General features: G+C 38.5%; 1 protein-coding gene and 2 pseudogenes across 1 annotated transcript; 1 reads left to right on the top strand and 2 right to left on the bottom strand.

The window, feature by feature from the left end:
• The first annotated feature begins 359 nt into the window (after positions 1 to 359).
• Positions 360 to 2026, top strand: LOC113305502 (annotated as a pseudogene).
• A 382-nt stretch (positions 2027 to 2408) lies between these two features.
• On the bottom strand, positions 2409 to 6641 carry LOC113306812 (calcium-dependent protein kinase 28-like). The gene is made up of 7 exons (XM_026555729.1): positions 5881 to 6641; positions 4992 to 5135; positions 4714 to 4866; positions 4465 to 4580; positions 3751 to 3918; positions 2921 to 3145; positions 2409 to 2805 (listed from the first exon to the last, which is right to left on the bottom strand). The coding sequence occupies exons 1-7, from the start codon at positions 6425 to 6427 to the stop codon at positions 2677 to 2679; spliced, it is 1482 nt and encodes a 493-aa protein (XP_026411514.1). The 5' UTR covers positions 6428 to 6641; the 3' UTR covers positions 2409 to 2676.
• A 742-nt stretch (positions 6642 to 7383) lies between these two features.
• Positions 7384 to 16087, bottom strand: LOC113306811 (annotated as a pseudogene).
• Positions 16088 to 18788: the final 2701 nt, after the last annotated feature.

Raw genomic sequence — 18788 nt, 5'->3', positions numbered from 1 at the left:
CCCTTTACAGATGTTTGAACCCTCAGCTCATACTCCCTAGTTATGGACACTTCATTTTCAAATAAGGAAAAAAGTTATCCATTCTAAGACCTGTGTTCTGACAGTTCTACTGTAACCAACCTTAAACAAACTAAATCCATTTTTGATGAAACAAAAAGCAGCGAGATTTTGTAGATTATCCAGTAAAAAATAGCTGTTATTTGACTTACAGTTAAGAATCTTAGTTCCCTTTAAATGAAAAAACGCCTTATCTTTTACCAAAAATAGATTTCCATCAACATAATTTTTAACAAAATCTTGTTACCAATCTTAATCCTTTCGAATTATCCATTTTCAATCCTTTAATCTCTCTATAAATAATGCTTAATGAATACTTTTCTATTCAAACATCTTTACAATCCTCTCCATTACCTCTCTATACCTACAGCTCTTGCCTTCATTTGTTTCTGACTAAAAAAGGCGGCGGTGAAAGCATGGCAGACGATAAGCAGTTTTATTCAAAACCTTTCATAGTTTTCTGTTGGTTGATTGCTGCAGTAGGAGGTCTTATGTTTGGTTATGACATCGAAATTTCGGGTGGAGTGACAGCCATGGATGATTTCTTGCTGCAGTTTTCCCAGCTGTATATGCAAAGAAACGGTTTGCAAGAGAAGACAACTACTGCAAATTCGATGATCAACGTGTTCAATTGTTCACATCTTCATTGTACCTCGCTGCACTTGTCTCGAGTTTGTTTCGCGTCAAAGGTTTGCACGAAATATGGTCGCAAACAAACTACGCTAGTAGCTTCAGGTTTCTACTTGATAGGAGTAGCCTTGAATGCTGCAGCTAACAATCTTATTATGTTGATCGTCGGAAGAATTTTGCTTGGATTCGGTGTTGGTTTTGGAAATGAAGCAGTTCCAGTGTTTCTGTCAGAAATTGCACCCCTTAATTATCGAGGAGCTGTAAACATTCTTTTCCAGCTATTTGTGACCATTGGGATTTTGTGCGCAAATCTTGTAAACTTCTTCGTGTCAGAGTATCATCCCTGGGGTTGGAGACTAGCTTTGGGTTTAGCCGGGGTTCCTGCTTTCATGCTCTTTCTTGGTTCTTTTGTCATCCCTGACACACCTACAAGCTTAATCGAGCGTGGTCAGTTGCAAAATGGAAGAAGCATTCTTCAAAAAATCCGAAGAACTGAAGAAATTGAAAATGAATACAATCAGATAGTACATGCTAGTGAATTAGCTCACCAAGTCAAGAATCCCTTCAAGAAACTAGCACAACCTTCGAGTAGACCACCTCTAGTTATTGGTATGCTGATGCAAGTATTCCAGCAGTTTACTGGAATTAACGCAATTATGTTCTACGCCCCAGTTCTGTTCCAGACCGTTGGCTTTAAGAACGACGCTTCGCTATTATCGTCAGTTATCATAGGCCTTGTGAATGTTTTCAGTACATTGGTCTCAATCAAAACCGTTGACAAGTTTGGCAGAAGAGCATTGCTTCTTCAAGCTTGTTGTCAGATGTTCATCACCCAAACTGTGATAGGGATAATTCTGTTATCGGATTTGAAGTCGACTGGATCGTTAGGCCACATAGAAGCGATAGTTGTAGTTTTGCTGGTGTGTTTGTTTGTGATGAGCTTTGCGTGGTCATGGGGACCACTAGGTTGGTTGATTCCAAGTGAAACATTTCCTCTCGAGACGAGAACGCCGGTTTTGCATTTGCAGTTAGTTCAAACATGTTCTTCACTTTCGTCATAGCCCAGGCATTCTTATCAATGATGTGTCATATGCGCGCCACAATCTTCTTCTTCTTTGCGGCTTGGATTCTGGTCATGGGACTATTTGTTGTATTTTTCTTGCCAGAGACAAAAAATGTGCCGATTGATGATATGAACGAACGAGTTTGGAAGCAACATTGGTTTTGGAAGAAATATATGGACTGTGTGATCACGACGAAAATGGTCAGAAAGTCCCTAACCAAATTCATCCTTAAACAAATTGCTACACACTGGCGAGATGTTTCACACGAGTTGTAGCTATTGGGATGCACCATGGCCTAGTCAATGGGGTAACCTGATATTTATGTAAATTTGATTGTTTTCCAGCTTTTTCCCCTGAGCCATAGTTGCTGGGATGCTCTATGGCCTGATCAGACTAGCTTTCTGTACAGTTTAAGTTCATGGGTCTGTCACAATCTTGCTGTAAAATGTTCGGGAAAATCAATTTGCTACAGATCAATTATTTTCCACTTGAACTTTTAGATATTAATTTCAACTTTGGCTGTCAGAATACTTGAAGTTTTCAACTAAAATAAAAATAAAGATAAAATCTGGTCACTCCTACATATTTCAAGGAAACTGGAATTCTGAATTCGTTAGGGGAAGAATTTAGAAGGTTAAAACAAAGCAAGACACAACAAAGAAGCTAATACTTGTTTATCTGAAAAAGAAAAATACGAGTACAAAAAAAATAATCTCCTTTACATAATTCTCCAAAATTCTTAAATTTCAAATGAAGGAGAAGTATAAACTGTATGGTGAGAAACTGGACTACGTTATGAAGATCAAATATTCGCTCAATGCCTAATACACTTCATGAATGATCAACAGTTCTCCCTCATTACAAAAAGAAATAAGAGATTGAATGCAGCTAAACACCTTTCCAGATGAGAGCCTACAGTATACTATCAAGAGTCATTTCCTGTTAATGCGTCACCCAAGTCAAAGTTCAGATTGGTTCTCATTGTTCTTCTTCCGACTCCTCCATTACCTCTTCTCATCATAGCAGCAAACTCGCTGTAATCAATCTGACCATCCTGTAAAAGAAACGTAATTCCCTGTCAGTTTGAGATCATAAAGCAATATTATCTAATTAAAAAGAGAATATTTTCGGTCGCCCTTGGACTCGGTTGGTGAAAGATTTGGACTTACATTGTCTTGATCGATTTCTCTGATCATGTCATCTAGGTGTATATCACTTAGACCAAACTGACCACAAGCTTGTTGAAGTTCGTCGATGGTAATGTAACCACTACCATCCTTGTCAAAGAAAGCAAAGGCGGACACTAGGTTTTCCTCTCTCTCCATCTTGTTTATGTGCACAGTGGCAGCAAGAAATTCACCATAATCTATGGTTCCACTGTTGTCGACATCAGCCTGCAATGTACACATGTAAGATTCATTTTCACATATAAATCAGCGTAATTAAGGTGGAGCACAAATGCTGTTGTTAACCAATCCCTTAGTAGTTAAGTTGGTGCTTTTGTACCCTTTTTTCTCTAGAAGATCCAAATCCTAAAAGAACAATGGATAATCCCATAGTCCCTGGATGACCTACTAACTAAGTCGGAGTTGTTTGTATTCACAAAAGAAGGTTGTGGGTTCAATTCTACGAAGTCCGCTTGTTTCCTTCGCATCATGTGGTTGAGTTCTGAACCCCTTCCAAGGATTCCCCAAGTGCCAGATATAACCTCACTTTTGACTAGTCTAGGATTCCCCAAATGCCAGATCTAACCTCACTTTTGACTAGGCTAGGATTCCCCAAGGGCCAGTTCTAACCTCACTTTTGACTAGTAGGATTCACCAGCAACCATCAACTATTAACCATCTTGCAACTAGAAGGAAAAAAGGATTCAGAGAAAAAGAAAGAACAAGGATAGTTGTTTCCAAATGTTGACATAAGCATATACAGTTAGGAAAATTACGTAGCGTAGTCTATAATTCATATAACTAAAAGAAAAGACTATTCAGTATATACTCACTGCCTCCATAAGTGCCTTGATCTCAGGTTCCATGAGTTCGGAGCCCACTTTTCTCAGGCCTTCTTTCAGCTCATCAAAAGTTATTGTCCCACTGTTATCAGTGTCAATCATTTTAAACAACTCTTTCAGACCGCCAATTTCTTCCTCCGATAGACTTTCTGCTATTACCTGCAAAACAAAGCATTGCAAATGAGTGATAAATGCAAATGGATGCTCAATTATTTTGCCTAAAACGAAATAGAATTGAAAATGATACCCTTTGACACATAAATGCAAGATCAATTAATCCAAACATAATTAGACTATTCCTGTCCAATTCCAAATAAAAGGAAATGGTCCCCCTCTTTATATTCAATCTACTGTTCATGAACAGATAAAATTCTGAAAGCAGGCACTATTGGTTTTTAATTTTGATGGTTTGAAATTCAGTATCGAGCAAGTGAACCATCTTTAGTGTGCAGTAGAGTGTCCCATCACATATTCCTTTGTAATGATCCAACAACGTAACTACATTGTAGATATTTCTTGAGTTTCACCAATCAGAATACCCACATATTTCAAGTTCTATACATGTAGAACTAATGCCTAAAATCAAACCCAAGTCTGATCAAAAAAAAAAAAAAATCAAACCCAAGAAAAGCAAGTCAAAATGAAGCAGATACTTTTTCACGGAGATAGCAAAGAGAATTGATAAAAGAAAAGGCTATATCTTACACGCAATGCCATCTTCTTCAGTTTATTCATAGCAGTAAATTGCTTCAAACGTGATAAAACAGCAGAGTCCAGGGGTTTGTCAGGTGCAACATGTTCATCCACAATCCACGGGTGACCTGATACAGAAAAGCCACTTTATATCAAAACGAGAGAAAAGCATAAGCCGCTAATAATTCCTTGCTCTGTTGAAAGTAGGAAAACAACTTATTACTTTCAAACAACTTATTTATTCTCGTGCTTAATACTCACATAGTACTTCATGAGCTGTCAATCGCTTCTTCGGGTTCCTTTCAAGCATTTTTTGTATAAGATCTTTGGCACTTTCAGAGATTCCAGGCCATGGTTCAGATTCAAAGTCTAGCTTTCCTTGTAAAATCTGTCTGAAGATCCCCGTCTCAGTTTCTGGAAACAACAAGTCGAGCAAAGTTAATATCGGAAAGGAGAAAAGGAAAGAGAAAAGGGCCACATTTAGATTATAGCAAATGGCTATCGATAATACATCATCACATGCAGATGCGAATAAATACCTGCCCAAAAAGGTGGAACACCACTTAATAAGATGTACAATATAACTCCAGCACTCCATACGTCTGCTTCAGGTCCATAACACTTGCGCAACACCTCAGGTGCAACATAATAGGGACTTCCAACAACATCATTAAAACTGTCCCCTGCATCACAAAAAGAATGCAAATAAAAGCTTAAAGATGTGAAGAGGTACACAAAGGAGTTGGAAATAGAAATTAAGACCAGGGCACACAACCAGTCAAGAATAGCAAAAGATACACTTGGACAGATATGAAGAGGGGAATCTATCATGAGGGGGTTGTTTGACAACCCTAACATATACGCCACCAAATGACCTTGCCTTTGTTGTGAAGATCATTACACAAACCTCAGGCACCTAACATGTTGGCATATGCATTGAGGTTATCCAACACCGTCCAGTGTGCATAGCCCTCCCCAAATGAAGAGGAATTGACATCGAACTATTAATGCAAGCACATTAATTTATGTGGAACCAGGAAATAAAACTAAGATAATAAAACCAAAAATTTATTACTTATAACCTTCCGAGAACTAATGATTGGTATCAAGTAATGATTATTGGCTAACAACCTCAAAGCAAATGACTACAGTTTTTGAGATTAAAAATTCCATAACTCTCAAATGAACTCAAATTGATCAAATTAATGAAACACCCTTTTGAAAGTACTCATTAAAAGAAAGCATAAAACACAAACTTGGACACAGAATGAATCAATATAGTATTCTGGTGAGCCCCATTTGTACATAAAACACGTATAAAGAATCACAGGACTGTCAAAAACACATTAATCCAAGGGAACACCATAAGCTTGAATCAGATCAAAGAAACAAATCAAGAAAAAAAATGATGAAAAGACAGAAACAAACCTGGTCTATAAAAGACAGATAAACCAAAATCAGTAGCTTTAAGAGAAGCATCTTCATCAGTATTAGAGAACAAGAAATTCTCAGGTTTAAGATCTCTATGCATAACACCAAGAGAATGACAAGCTTCAACAACACCCACAATAGTTTTCAACAAACCAGCAGCTTTCCTTTCAGTATAATGTCCTTTACTTACAATCCTATCAAACAATTCACCCCCAGCACATAATTCCATAACAATATGAACAAAAACAGAATCTTCATAAGCCCCTTTAATTCTTACAACATTACTATGTTCAGATAAATGATGCATTATCTGGATCTCTCTCCACACATCATCATAATCCTCTTTACATATTAATTTCCTCTTTGGGATTGATTTACAAGCATATTCACTACCACTTGATTTCTCAGTACATAGATAGGTTGTACCAAATTGACCCTGACCTAGCTTTTTACCAATCAAATAGATTTCTCTAAGGTTCTGGGTTTTATGTGGTAATACTGATGCTGGTCTTGAATTTGAACCAGCCAATGATGATTTCTTCATCTCCTATTTTTTAGATCTTTAATTTTCAGAAGAAATTTTTTGATTTTAAAGGAAGGCAAAGACAAAGAAGATCAGTGGGGTGTGTGTGAATAAGGACTGAAACTGATATATGATTGGTAGAAACAATAATTTGATGGAGGCTGACTCATCAGAGCGGTGGGGTGGTGGTGGTGGTGATGGAGGATCTGACTCTGGTCTGAGGGCATCAGGCTGTTTGTTTATAAAAAAAATAATATGAAAGCCAGGTAGTCAGTCAGCAGTCAGTCAGATTACGTCGGTATTCCACTATGGCTGCTGCTCGAAATGCAAGAGTCTATCCATTTGCGTGGGGTTAGGTGTAGGACTAGGCATCTACAGGCCAGAAAGAAAAATAGAAAGAAAAAAAAGTGCAATTAGCTGTTAAAAAATTGGGAATAATTTCATGCCATGCGTATCACTGATTTAATAGACTAAAATTTTCTAGGATGACTTTCTGTTTTTTGGATTGGGTTTTCGTTCAATCATTTATCTTAGATTTGGTTCTACCGGTGGTCCAGTTTTTTAAAAATAATATTTACAACCGATGGACAGGGACGGACCAACAACTGGGTTAAAGGGGCTTTAGCCCAGGTAGTTTTTTCAGTCCACAAGCCAAAAAAAAAAGATTACTACTCACCAAGACTTCCAGCTCGGACCTTAAAAGGAAAATTATTTTTCCTAGATCCGTCCCTGCCGATGGACAAAACTTACTGACTCGGCAGAGGTTACCAGATTCTACGAGGAATTGAAATTACCTGAAGTATGTAAAATGCAAACAACTAATAGTGAATTGGATGTTAATAGTGACCAATGGTGTTTTTATGTTTGGAGATGTCTTACAAATTCTAGACTTGGTAGAGAAATTTCTAGTACAAGTAATAATTGACTAATTCAAAAACTTGTAAACCACGTTCACCTGTCAAGATCAGATACTGAGATTAATTTCTATTGCACCAACCAAAAATGTACAATAGCTTGAATGGATGACTTCTGTAGGGAGACAACGAAATCATATATGATCGCCTTATATTTCCAGGACAAGGAAGAATGACAAGAGGGGGGGCATTTTTCTTTTATGTACATCTCCCCACCGTTATCATCTTTAGACTTGATACAATTTAGGATGTAAATGAAGAAACTAAATAGGACCTGAGAAAGTAAACAATATAATTTCTATGGCATGTGACAAACAATTATGGAACTCAATGAACTTCAAAAATCCAATTGCCTCTTCAAATCACTCGTCTTCTGAGTTGTCTTCACTGTCAGACCCTGCAGATTGGCTACCACCATCTTCCTCGTAAGTTTCAGTACCATCATCACTGCCATCTTCTTCGTAGCCATCACTGCCATCTTCTTCGTAGTCATCACCGTCTAGTTCGTGACCTAAAGTTGGGTTTTCACCGGCATCTAAGTTGTCACTCTCATCATCATCTTCTTCACTTTCTAGATAATCATCAGGATCAGAATCGTCAATGGTGGTTCGCGTCTACCTATTTCATAAAGCTTGGCCGTAGCAAACATCTCGTCATTGTCTTCCATAGATGCCACACCAACAAAAGTATCAGTTGCTTCTGTGGCGAGGTCAAGAATGCACCGGTCAACAGGGACTGTCGCAATGTCCGAGTAGTTTGTAGCATCAACAGTACGGAATGAAGCGAAGAGCGGGTGCCTCATACGACGTGCATGAACTGTTGACATTAGGTCATCTAGATTTCTCCTCAAAATCGCATAAATTACATCCCCGCGAGCATTAAATGTTATAGTGGTCTGGGCCAAGGAAGGCACACTCCGGAGGAGCTTGAAATTTCGAAGGTCCCAAACTTCTGAATTAATTATTACCTGTAGAGTATACATAACAATTCAATAAATCATATATGATAAACAAATGGACAAAAAGAAAAAAACTAGGCGCATGGAAGTCAGATGATCTAAGAAAACTCATGCTATTCAGTTGTGTAGGGGCAGAAAGTTCCTCATTATCTCTTGTTTGTGCTTGATCAACAATATTGCACTGATAGGCAAAAGATAATACAAAATCCGAGGTAACTACCACGTAGTTACTCACAAGAAAGTGAAAGCATTACAGACTATCTCAGCACACTAACAAAAAAACACTCAACCAAACCTGTAATAACAAATGATAGAGTGAGTGCTCAATGACCCCAGAAAAGCTAGAACAGTAAGCAAATAGTATTGTGGAGCTTCAGAAATAAGGATTTAACAGGTATTCAAACAAAACAAAACAAAACAAAAAACACAAGGACATCACGCGACATATCAAAAAGCCAGTAGGAAAGCAAAACTAACATCTGAAATAAGGATATAGGGACCATAACACAAGATATCTATTAACTGAGGGCTCATTGTGTCTTTAGTCTTTTTTTCTTTCTCCGAAATCTAAATGTTCAACTAACAAGGTTATCGGGTAGTTTAAAAGCATACCTCATTTCCACCAGGATGAAATCCACCACCACCATAATCTGTGAACTGATCAAAATATTTAACAACTCTAGAACTCTGCCGGTCCCATAAAACCCCATTCCACAACAACAAATTGTCTTCAGAGCTAAAATGTACAGGGTACTGCATATGCCACCTCCCAGGAGCTGAAGGAGCAGTTGAGGTATCACAAAACTTCAACTGCAGATTGTGTGTTTGAATATCATACAGAAGAACCTCACGTGTGGATGATTGTGTAGATATGGCTGCAAATGAGGTACCAGAGGTGCTAAATCTTGCTCCCTTGCATCCTTCAAATGTACGCAAGGGACCAGCTGAGAGTGAAGAAGCATCCCACAAACATACATCTTGAGAAGCAGATGAAAGAACCAATCGAGCCCCACTTGATACCGCAGATTAAACAAGTGTCACATGAGATTGGTGGCCTGCGGAACACAACATTACAGCTGTTTGAATCAAATATCCTGACTTCACCAGAGTGACACCCAATTGCAGTCTGAGAGAAATCCCCTAGAAAAGTTTGGCACGTCACAAGAGAAGATTCATCCCGATAACTACGCCATGGCCTGAATCTGCTGTAGATAAACTGGCGATCCCTACGACTGAAACGTTCACCAAAACTGTTTCTGAACTCACGAGTACTTAACCTCGCGACTACATTTGTTGGTGCATCGAGGCTGCATCTTGATTAGGGGCACGCGTGTGGATGCAAGAGAGAGATGGGCGGTAAAGTAGTAATAGGAGCTGGGCACTGACGATGTTGTTGCTTCAGATATTGCACCACAAGAGAATCTAGGGATACTCTTTCTGCTTTGACAGAGTCAGCTAGATGACCAGTGGCAGTACTTTCCCTCAAAGAATCAGGATGAAAACCATCAAGTGCTAATTGACCATCCTGATTTTGTTGACAACCAGGTGTAACGTCCATTGATAAGTTGCTCTTTCTGGCAATACTGGCCGTCTGACATATAGTGGACTGAAACCCACTATCACCAGTTGCCAATCGCTTCCCTGGGTTTTCCAAACTACTATCCCTTGAATCTAGCTTCCGTTTTATCGGCAATATATTTGGAGCCTTGGATTGAGATTTCATATCTGAAATACAACTGGCAGAAGAAAAACCAGATGAAGTTTCAGCTACCCCTGTAGGTGACGATGAAGTTTTCAGTGCTCCTAATTTCTTGTTAGCTGATGATGACGGAGTAGAAGCATGACTTTTTGACTCAGAGTTGATATTACACGGAATAACCGATGCCTTTTTTGCAACAGGCCTCATAGAGTCGAAATTATGGCAAGATTTGTCACCCTGTGAAGTATTTGATACAGCGGAAAGAAAACCACCGGGGACACGCCCAGATGGCCATTGAAATTGTACTGCTGAAGTTTCCTGAATAGAAGTTTGGTATAGGAAGGGGTTCTCTCTGCCAAGGATGGTAAAGGTGTCAACTGAGCCTCCTTAAGAAGTGTATCAGCAGCCTTAGTCAAGCCAGATGCCTGCAGGTGTTCATGTATAAGGAGCAACAGTTCCCTATGATTAAGATGAGACAATGAGTTAAGAATGGGGAAAGAGAAGTGTATCTATATTATAAGAAGATGCTGTTGGAATGACGAAGCTGCTGTAATGTAACCTGGAATGGTAGGTAATAGGAGTGGCAGCCGCTATAGCTGCTCTTTCTATACGCCTCAAGGTAGGTGCAGCAGCATCTGTTGTTGCTAATGTACTTGCATGGCCAGAATTTGTCACAACCTACAATGATTAGAAACAACCAGTAGATGTTGTCAGCCCTAGATATAGAAGGGTAAGTGTAGGCTTCAGACTATTTAAAAGAACTGTGTATGTGAACCATGAAGATGCTTACTGCAATTAACTCAATGGCCACTTGATAAAGCTCAGCTTGCCATCTAGCCTGCTCTGTTCCAGGTGTTTGATTTCCAGACGCTCGAATTAATTCCGACAACATTTCCCCCACCTAAAACATCAGAGTAACAGCTAAGAAATCCACCCAATTGACCTCCATGATTTTAAACAACAAACACACATGGTCGCATCGTCAATAAATAAAGAGAAAAGATATAAATAGTTAATACATAGATCTTCTGTTTTGAAAAACAATGTAATTCGACAATTTACTATGAGATGATATAACAGGCATCGGTCGGAAATGCCTGCTGTGGGTGGTGCATATGGAAAAAAAAAACATGAAAGTTACTTCAGCTAGAAAAAAAAATTAATAATACTGATTGTTGTGTAATAATATAGATAAAGATAAACATTGGCGATAACTATTCACCTGAAGCTTTGTTAAGATGTGTGCGATTGTTTCATCTCTAGCTAAACCAAGCACGACCCGGCATGCAAGAACACGGAGACGGCCAACAGAAGCAGTGGGGGTGACTATGCGAACGCGGAGAAGGTGCAAAAGAATCTTTATGCCATTGTTGGCGCGAACAGCTTCCCTTGCTTGATGATATACTTGTTCACTTTTTGAAGCGAACAGACCAAAACATGCCCCAGGATATAAACATGATCTACGATTTCCCACTATTCCTGAAACAACAATAGGTGAAACTGTTTCTGAATTGTCACGTTCTTCCCCAAGTCTCTCTCTCGATTCACCATTGAAGGATGATGAAACCAATTGTTCTGAGAAACTGCTTTCAGGTATTCTTTTCCTAGGCTCCATACAGTTACAAACAGAAGACTGAGAAAATGGTTTATGGCTTATCGAGGGGGGAGGGCACACAAGATTAACCATTATGTTCAATGCTACCATAATGACCTGCACAAAACAAACAAAGACATCTCAAAAATGAGTCAACACAAAGCACAAATCAGAAAACCTCCGAAGTATCTTTTCGAAAATCAAGATTACTAACAATTTCAATTGCAAGGTATTTACCTCGGGCTCTACAAAACCAGTAGCATTTAGTGCATCCAAGAGAACTTCCATACCCACACGATTATTGTTTAAAGTAACATCCAAGATTGACTTTCGACCATTTGGTATCAGTGTAACAACATGAAGAACACCTAACGCATACAGAGCCAAGTCATGCATATAGCGTTCGGCAGGTGGGGCCTGAAAGATACGAAAAGGGTTAGGGAAAACTTGGGAAATCTTAATCATAATTAAACAAGGTAAAAAGAAAGATAAGGGGGGGTATCTATTAAAATCATACTTGCCACAATTTCAGCAATGTAAGATGTCCATTATAAGCTAAAAATCTCTCCACCACAGGCCACCAGGAGTTCACAAATGCAGGACCAAGCTTACGGTCATGCTGTATCTGACGAAACACCGAGTCCATAGCCTCATTGCTGGTATCAAACTGCTTGTCTACAGGTCCAGCACTAGGAATATTATGAGCTGCTGTTAGATCATTCTTGTTTGGACGAATAGAATTCGCAAACAACAGAAGATGTGCTCTGAAATACTGCCGAAGTGCCTTACACGTGTGAAAAGCTACCTGCTTCTCTGACGCAGTCAAAACCTCAGCTGGTGATCGATCATTCTGAGATGATCCCGGGTTAGACAAGCCCACAACCCCAGAATTACCTCCTTCCTGTACTGATACAGCAGCATTTAGTACATTCAGGAATTTCTGTAACCCATCTAGTGCATCAAAACAATCAAGGACCGCTCTGAATACAAATGCCCCAACGAAAAATATGGAAGAATTTTTATTGGCCTGATCTTCAGGGCACTCGAGGAGTTGTAGAGCTAACCCAACCACTTACGTGAGGAGACCCGATAGTAAGCAAGCATGAAGAAAGCCCAGAAAAGGTAAGAGCAACTCTAGGTACAGCAAGAAGCAATTGCATGCCACCACGGTCCACAAATTGTGCCGAAAATTTTCGATGTGCACCTACAGCACATATTAGCTTTAGTAAATCAGGTAGAAGTACCATTGTCTTTGATAGCTCTCTATCTTTAGAACTTCTCTGAAGAAGAGCAAGACAAACATCAACTCCCTTTTCATGCAAAACAGGCCCCAGAACCTCCACATATCCTCCTAAGTTGTCAAGACACTGAATGCAGTATTTTTGTCTCAACTGAGAAAGAGAATTGGTATCCAAAATATACATTCCTTCAAAATGTACATCTTTTTCTAAATCTCTGGATCTTGAGCTCATCGCATGCTCATTGACATTGCTGGAATTCCTGATTCAGATAAAAGTAAGATTTTAAGCAATGCCGGTAGATGGAGATGGGGAAACTCAAATGACTACAACTACAAGTTTTAACATACCTTGAGACCTCTGTAGCATTAGCAGTATCACATGCCATTTTGGAAGCAGTCAAAACTCCAGATTCTTCATCTTTCGAATACCTGATTAAAAATTTCACTACTTAGCTGAAAATGAAGTACCTAATACGAAAGTAACAGTAGGATGATCCAAAACCAATGCTTACCTCTAAAGCAGCGGTTTTCACAAGATCAGCAGCATCAAGAGCAGCAAATTTTAAAGCCTCTGCAGACAGATTAGCTGCTGTGGTTTCGGCTTCAGCAGCTCTGGTTGCTTTCTTTACCCATTGAGTTATATCCCTCGTACCAACTTTGCAAACTTCAAAGCAATCATCATTCATTCCGATAACAGCATCTGCCTTGCTTGAACGCTTCATAGCATCGGGTTCATCTTTTGTATCTGAATTCTTAAGTAGATTTCTGTCCCTGCTATTTCTCCCCTGTCCCAGTTGTATTCCAAAACCTGGAGATGTCAAGTTTAAAGCCCTTTCAGAATCTATAACCCCTTCAACAATCCTTCCTTTTCCTCTAAGTCTTACCCTTCCCCTGTGCCTTTCATTGAATTTTTCAATCCCATCATGAAACTCCCAATTGTTCCATTTTTCCTCACTGATATCTTCATCTATCGGGTATTGACAATAGGCTTCAGCAGCCAATTTTCGAGATGTCATTAACTCTCTGTCATCATTCCAGCATTCGTCTTCATGAACTTGGATCTTATTAAAACCCCTTTCGACAATTTGATCATCAATTAACCCCATATCACCAATTTTTCGACTCTCTAAAGGAGTGGCATCCAAGACTTGCCTGATCCTGCCCCGGCCGTCCTCTCTCCCTCGTATACATGCCACAATTTTATTCTCTGTTGGACACCTAACTTCTTTTTGACTTGTATTCATCTCCCCAAGAACCTGGAGACGAAGATACCGCATAAGCTTGGCCGGCAGTTCAGATGCCAGCACATCTTCCACCACTTGACCACCTCTGAAAACATAAATTACAGAAATATAACATGAAGAGAAATGTTGATATTACTAATAAAAGCAGTGGATATATGTGAACTGGTAAATTTGACATTCCAGTTAAGATGCATACCCAGCTAAAATTACAGAAAGAAGTCCAGTGGCATAGGTCCTCAGCATTTCAGAATCTGTTGGTCTGTCTTCTGCCGAAATATTCTTCTGAATACACTCATCATTAGAAAATCTTGAATTGTCATCATCAGCCCAATTCTTTATGTTCTCAGTAACATTGTCTTCAAAACTATGAGGATACTGTATAGTTCAATTTAGAAATCACATTTTCCACATTTAAGTCCAAAATAACCTCAAACTGAACGAAAAAGAATATGCGAAACATTACTCACCGTCCATGTCAACGAACAGCTGAGAAGTAGTCTTGCAGCTGCTGATTGAACACTGGTTGAATATCTAGTTTCAGAAAGAAATCTAGAAGATATCAACTGAAAGAATTCATCACGATCCTCCTGAATAAGAATAAAGAGAACTTTAGAACAGAAATTGCATCACAAACTGCCAGGGCATATCTGAATTCCAAAATGGCATAAGCCACTTTTAGAGTATAGCACGATGCGAGTGACGAGCATGCAAATCCTTGAACCAGACAGAGTAATGTAATAACTAAGGAGTTGAAAAACTAGTTACACCAACCCGTATTAAGTTTCCGAGTCTTCCAATATTATGAGAAACCCTTCCACTAGGACCACTACTGAGAGAGGAATGACCATGCTCCTCCAAGTACCTGTTAAATTAAAACAAATATACAAAAATCAGTTTCTTTCAAAATTCTGTATTGTAAATATAAGTTCCAAATCCTTTAAGTTGAAACTGAGCAGGCTTTGGATATGCTGTCTAGATCTTCTACCAATGCACCTCTTTAAAGAATTCGATTATGAGATTCATGACCCAGTATGTATGTATACACTATCTTCTACACTTTTCATCGGGAAATCCTAGAAAAAAATCTCTGATTGCAAGCTCACTGCAAGCCACCTTAGATAGCAGTGGTACCTACTTGGACTCACTTCCCTATTCACCATCCCATTCCCCATTGACCCCAAGTGGTTCAAGAATCCACATTGGAGACACCTAAGGTAGCTTGCAAGTTGCTTGCACACGAGCTACTTTTATAGCAAAATCCACTAGGAATACATAATAAATATGACAATAGCAATATCAAGAACAAACCTTATCACCATATGTGAACCCTTAACCAAATACAAACAAATCAATACTTGTCATACACTAAGAAGAATCAAACATTTACAAACAAAAATTTCACATGCATTTGCATGCAAGTACACGTATAACCAATAACATGACAAAATTAGTCTCATCTCAAGGAAGCAAACTACTGTAAAGCAAATTCATAATTTCTTAAAAACCCCACCAATTTAGACTAGCCCAACGAAACAATTCGTCCAAAGAAGACCAAAATTCTTCATAAAATTGTGAAATTAAGAAACTAAGAAATTACTACGTGGGTTTTCTTTAATCGTCACATTTCTACATAAATTTCAAGGTTTATTCAACAATTCAAGGGCATGCATTACATAATCAGAGAAGCGAGAGAGAAGGGGGGAGGAAATAACCTGGATTCTTGAGTCTCGAGCAACGAAGCAAGAGCATGAAGGGCATTTGGGTTAGGGTTGGTTGGAGATAACATAATCTCGGTGATTAATTGTTGAGCTAATGTTAAAGTTTGATCATCATCATCATCACCGTTCCTTGGTTCTTCTACTGGATGATCTTCTATTTGTTGTTCTTGAGTATCCATGGTGGTGGCTACCTCCAACAATCAAATAACTAGAAAAAATTACTTAAAAGAAAAATTTGAGCCAAGAAAATAGTTTCTCAGGGGGGAGAATTGTCAGTTTTGTACAGAAAGACGGAGAGAGAGCGGGAGTATGGAACGCCGGGAATTTTCTCTCTCGCTCTTTCTGGGTGCCTTCGCTCGCCATCGTTATTACTTCCCGTTTTCTTACACCTTCTTTACACCGGGATCTTTGGGGAAAACTTTTTTACCTGGCATTTTTAGGGGCGACACCAAAAGAATTAGGGGCGATTTTTTTATTCCCAACCTATATACAACGTTAAGAGATGTCCTATAGGCTAGTAGAATACGTTAATGCCCTTACATAATCGGAAGTCATTTTGTGTCCGATTGTTAATATTGATTCGGGAGTTAAGTAACTCAAAGATACTACCGATTAATATAAATTTGTGTCAAACGCTTATCTGGATTCTATCACAATCAGTAGGAACATGTACCTCACGTGGCTACCGATTTTAAAAGTATAGAAATAAGAAATCTTAAGAATTTTGCCATATTGAAATTTGGGGCTACTATATAATCGGACGAAAAAGAAAATGTCTAAGCTAACGGTTAAGAAATTCGAGAAATTAAAAATTCATAGAATTTTTCTTAATTGAAATTTGGGGTCACTTAAAAATCGGTAGCTAATGAGATTGTATTAACTACCTATCGTTTGACCGATAAAACCAATGTCAGCCTAAATTCATTTCATTTCTTTTCAACTTCAACTTCAACTCCTCTTCTCTCCTCTTCCCCTACGGTTGCAGAGAGGAAAACTTTCCCCCTCGTTCAACTCCGCTTCAATACATCGTTATCGTTAATCGCGGAATCGAATCATCATCGATTATTCTCTATAAAGATGAAAGATAAGGAACGTAAGAAAGCTAAAACCAAAAACGTTTATCACTGTGACGATCCAAACATTGGACTGCATGCCCGTAATAAAGAGGTTTTACAACTCATGAACACAAAGAACACGAAGAAGATGAAGTCCCTGATGTAGGTGATTCTGATAGCCAAACTCTCAAGCAACTTCAAATGGCCCCGATTAGGTAAGATTCTACCATTTCTTTGGTTTCCATTGCTTCAATTCGACGAATCCATGATTTTATTTTAGAGTTTTCGGTTATTACTCAGATTCGGTAGTTTAGTTATTGTTTTAAACTTCAGATTGTGGTCGAATTCTTCATTCCATAAGAATATTGGTCATATTCGGGTGCTAAAAATTTAGGTTTCCTACCGATTGAAGAAGGTTTTTTCTTTACTGAACCCTAAATCGACCATAATCGGAAGTTAAATGTGTTTTTGCCTTCCGAATATACTAGGGAAGTACAAGTAATATAGACGCAGTAATCAGGTGATATGTTTTGTAATTTGCTTCCGAGTTTTTAGGCTCAACCACTTTAGTATTTTTTGGACACAAAATGATGCATATTCGATAGGAATTAGTTTTGTATGGCTACCGATTGTGATGTATTCGGTAGGATATACTCTCTTTTGACTTTCGATTATGTTTATTCGAAAGATTATGTTGAAATATAGCTTCGGATTATAATGTATAGTTTAGGTTGTTGTTTTTTTGATAAATATATTCGGACACCAAAAACTTTTCTTTTGTTTCCGATTATCTATATTCGGCCGCTTATGTTGAACTGAAACGTTCGATTATGAATAATCGAAGGCTAATGATTAACTCAATCAACCGAATATGTATATTCTGGAATTTGGATTTAGATTAACTTCCGATTGTGTAGTTTGGTAACATATGTTTACGAACCTATTGTACTTTATTTTGTTGTTTAGGGGTAGGCGAGGTAAAAAAGCCGAAGATGCAATTGTCTCAGATAGTGCAAGAATGGAAAGGCGTAAGAACTTGACAGCTAGTGCAAGGAGAGCTAGGACTGCTAAATCCACTTCAAGTGCTCAAGATGGAACTCAACAAGGCAGTCAAGAAGGTGTTCAACCAACTGCTCCACAATTAGAACCAGTTCAAGAAGGTGTTCAACCAACTGCCCCACAATCAGAAACAGTTCAACCAAATGTCTTTCAAGAAACTGTAGAACCAAGTGCTCCATATCGTCTGATTATGGCTATATTTTCAAAAAAAAAAGAGCCGTTAGAACTCTCATCTATATAAGGAGGGAAACCTCCCATTATTTATGCACCGCACTGAAATTATTGAGGTGAAAATTAAAGCGAACATCATTTTCAATGGCAATTCCATCATTAGTCGGATACATACTTAGAAGATGCAAGTGAACAACATCATCAATTGCATCAATGGAAGAAGAGATACACAAAAGAAGAAAACAACCAAAAAAAAAAAAAACTAGACCATCGTTAATTGCAACGAAGGAGGAAGAAGAGGCAATCGAGGCAAATAAACGAGGTCAAGAACAGTTTCATCAAAAATAAAGATTAAAACAAGTTGAGGAAGAGACCGAATGGGTAAAAAATTATTACATTGTCAAAGATCTACCCGAAGAACATCCGCGTGAGACTATATTTTGGACTAATGTTTCATTAGGTCCTTTCGCTGGAAATATGGACGGTAAGAGACCACGCTATAATTATGAACTAGACCACGTTTGTTCAAGGGTGAATCATGTTCTGAAATTATGTACCAAATCGTCTTCTTTAAACGGTAGTGAACCTTGAACTTCAACTAGTTCACGTTCTTCTTCATATCCATCCATGTTTATGGAAGTTGGCAACAATCGTAAGTTGGCAACATATACCCACTTCTTCTTCCTTTTTTTCTTCTTCTTCTTCTCTCACTCACTACAATCGGAAACAA

The sequence above is a fragment of the Papaver somniferum genome, chromosome 8 (assembly GCF_003573695.1).
Source record: "Papaver somniferum cultivar HN1 chromosome 8, ASM357369v1, whole genome shotgun sequence".
Lineage (NCBI taxonomy): Eukaryota > Viridiplantae > Streptophyta > Magnoliopsida > Ranunculales > Papaveraceae > Papaver > Papaver somniferum.
This window is presented reverse-complemented; position numbering and strand designations above follow the sequence as displayed.

Coding starts and splice junctions, on each gene's coding strand:
- LOC113306812 (XM_026555729.1), bottom strand. CDS start 6,427: ATGAAGAAATCATCATTGGCTGGTTCAAATTCAAGACCAGCATCAGTA. Junction 4,867..4,991: donor TGTTCCACCTTTTTGGGCAG/GTATTTATTCGC, acceptor TGTTGTTTCCAG/AAACTGAGACGGGGATCTTC. Junction 2,806..2,920: donor GAGAAATCGATCAAGACAAT/GTAAGTCCAAAT, acceptor TTTCTTTTACAG/GATGGTCAGATTGATTACAG.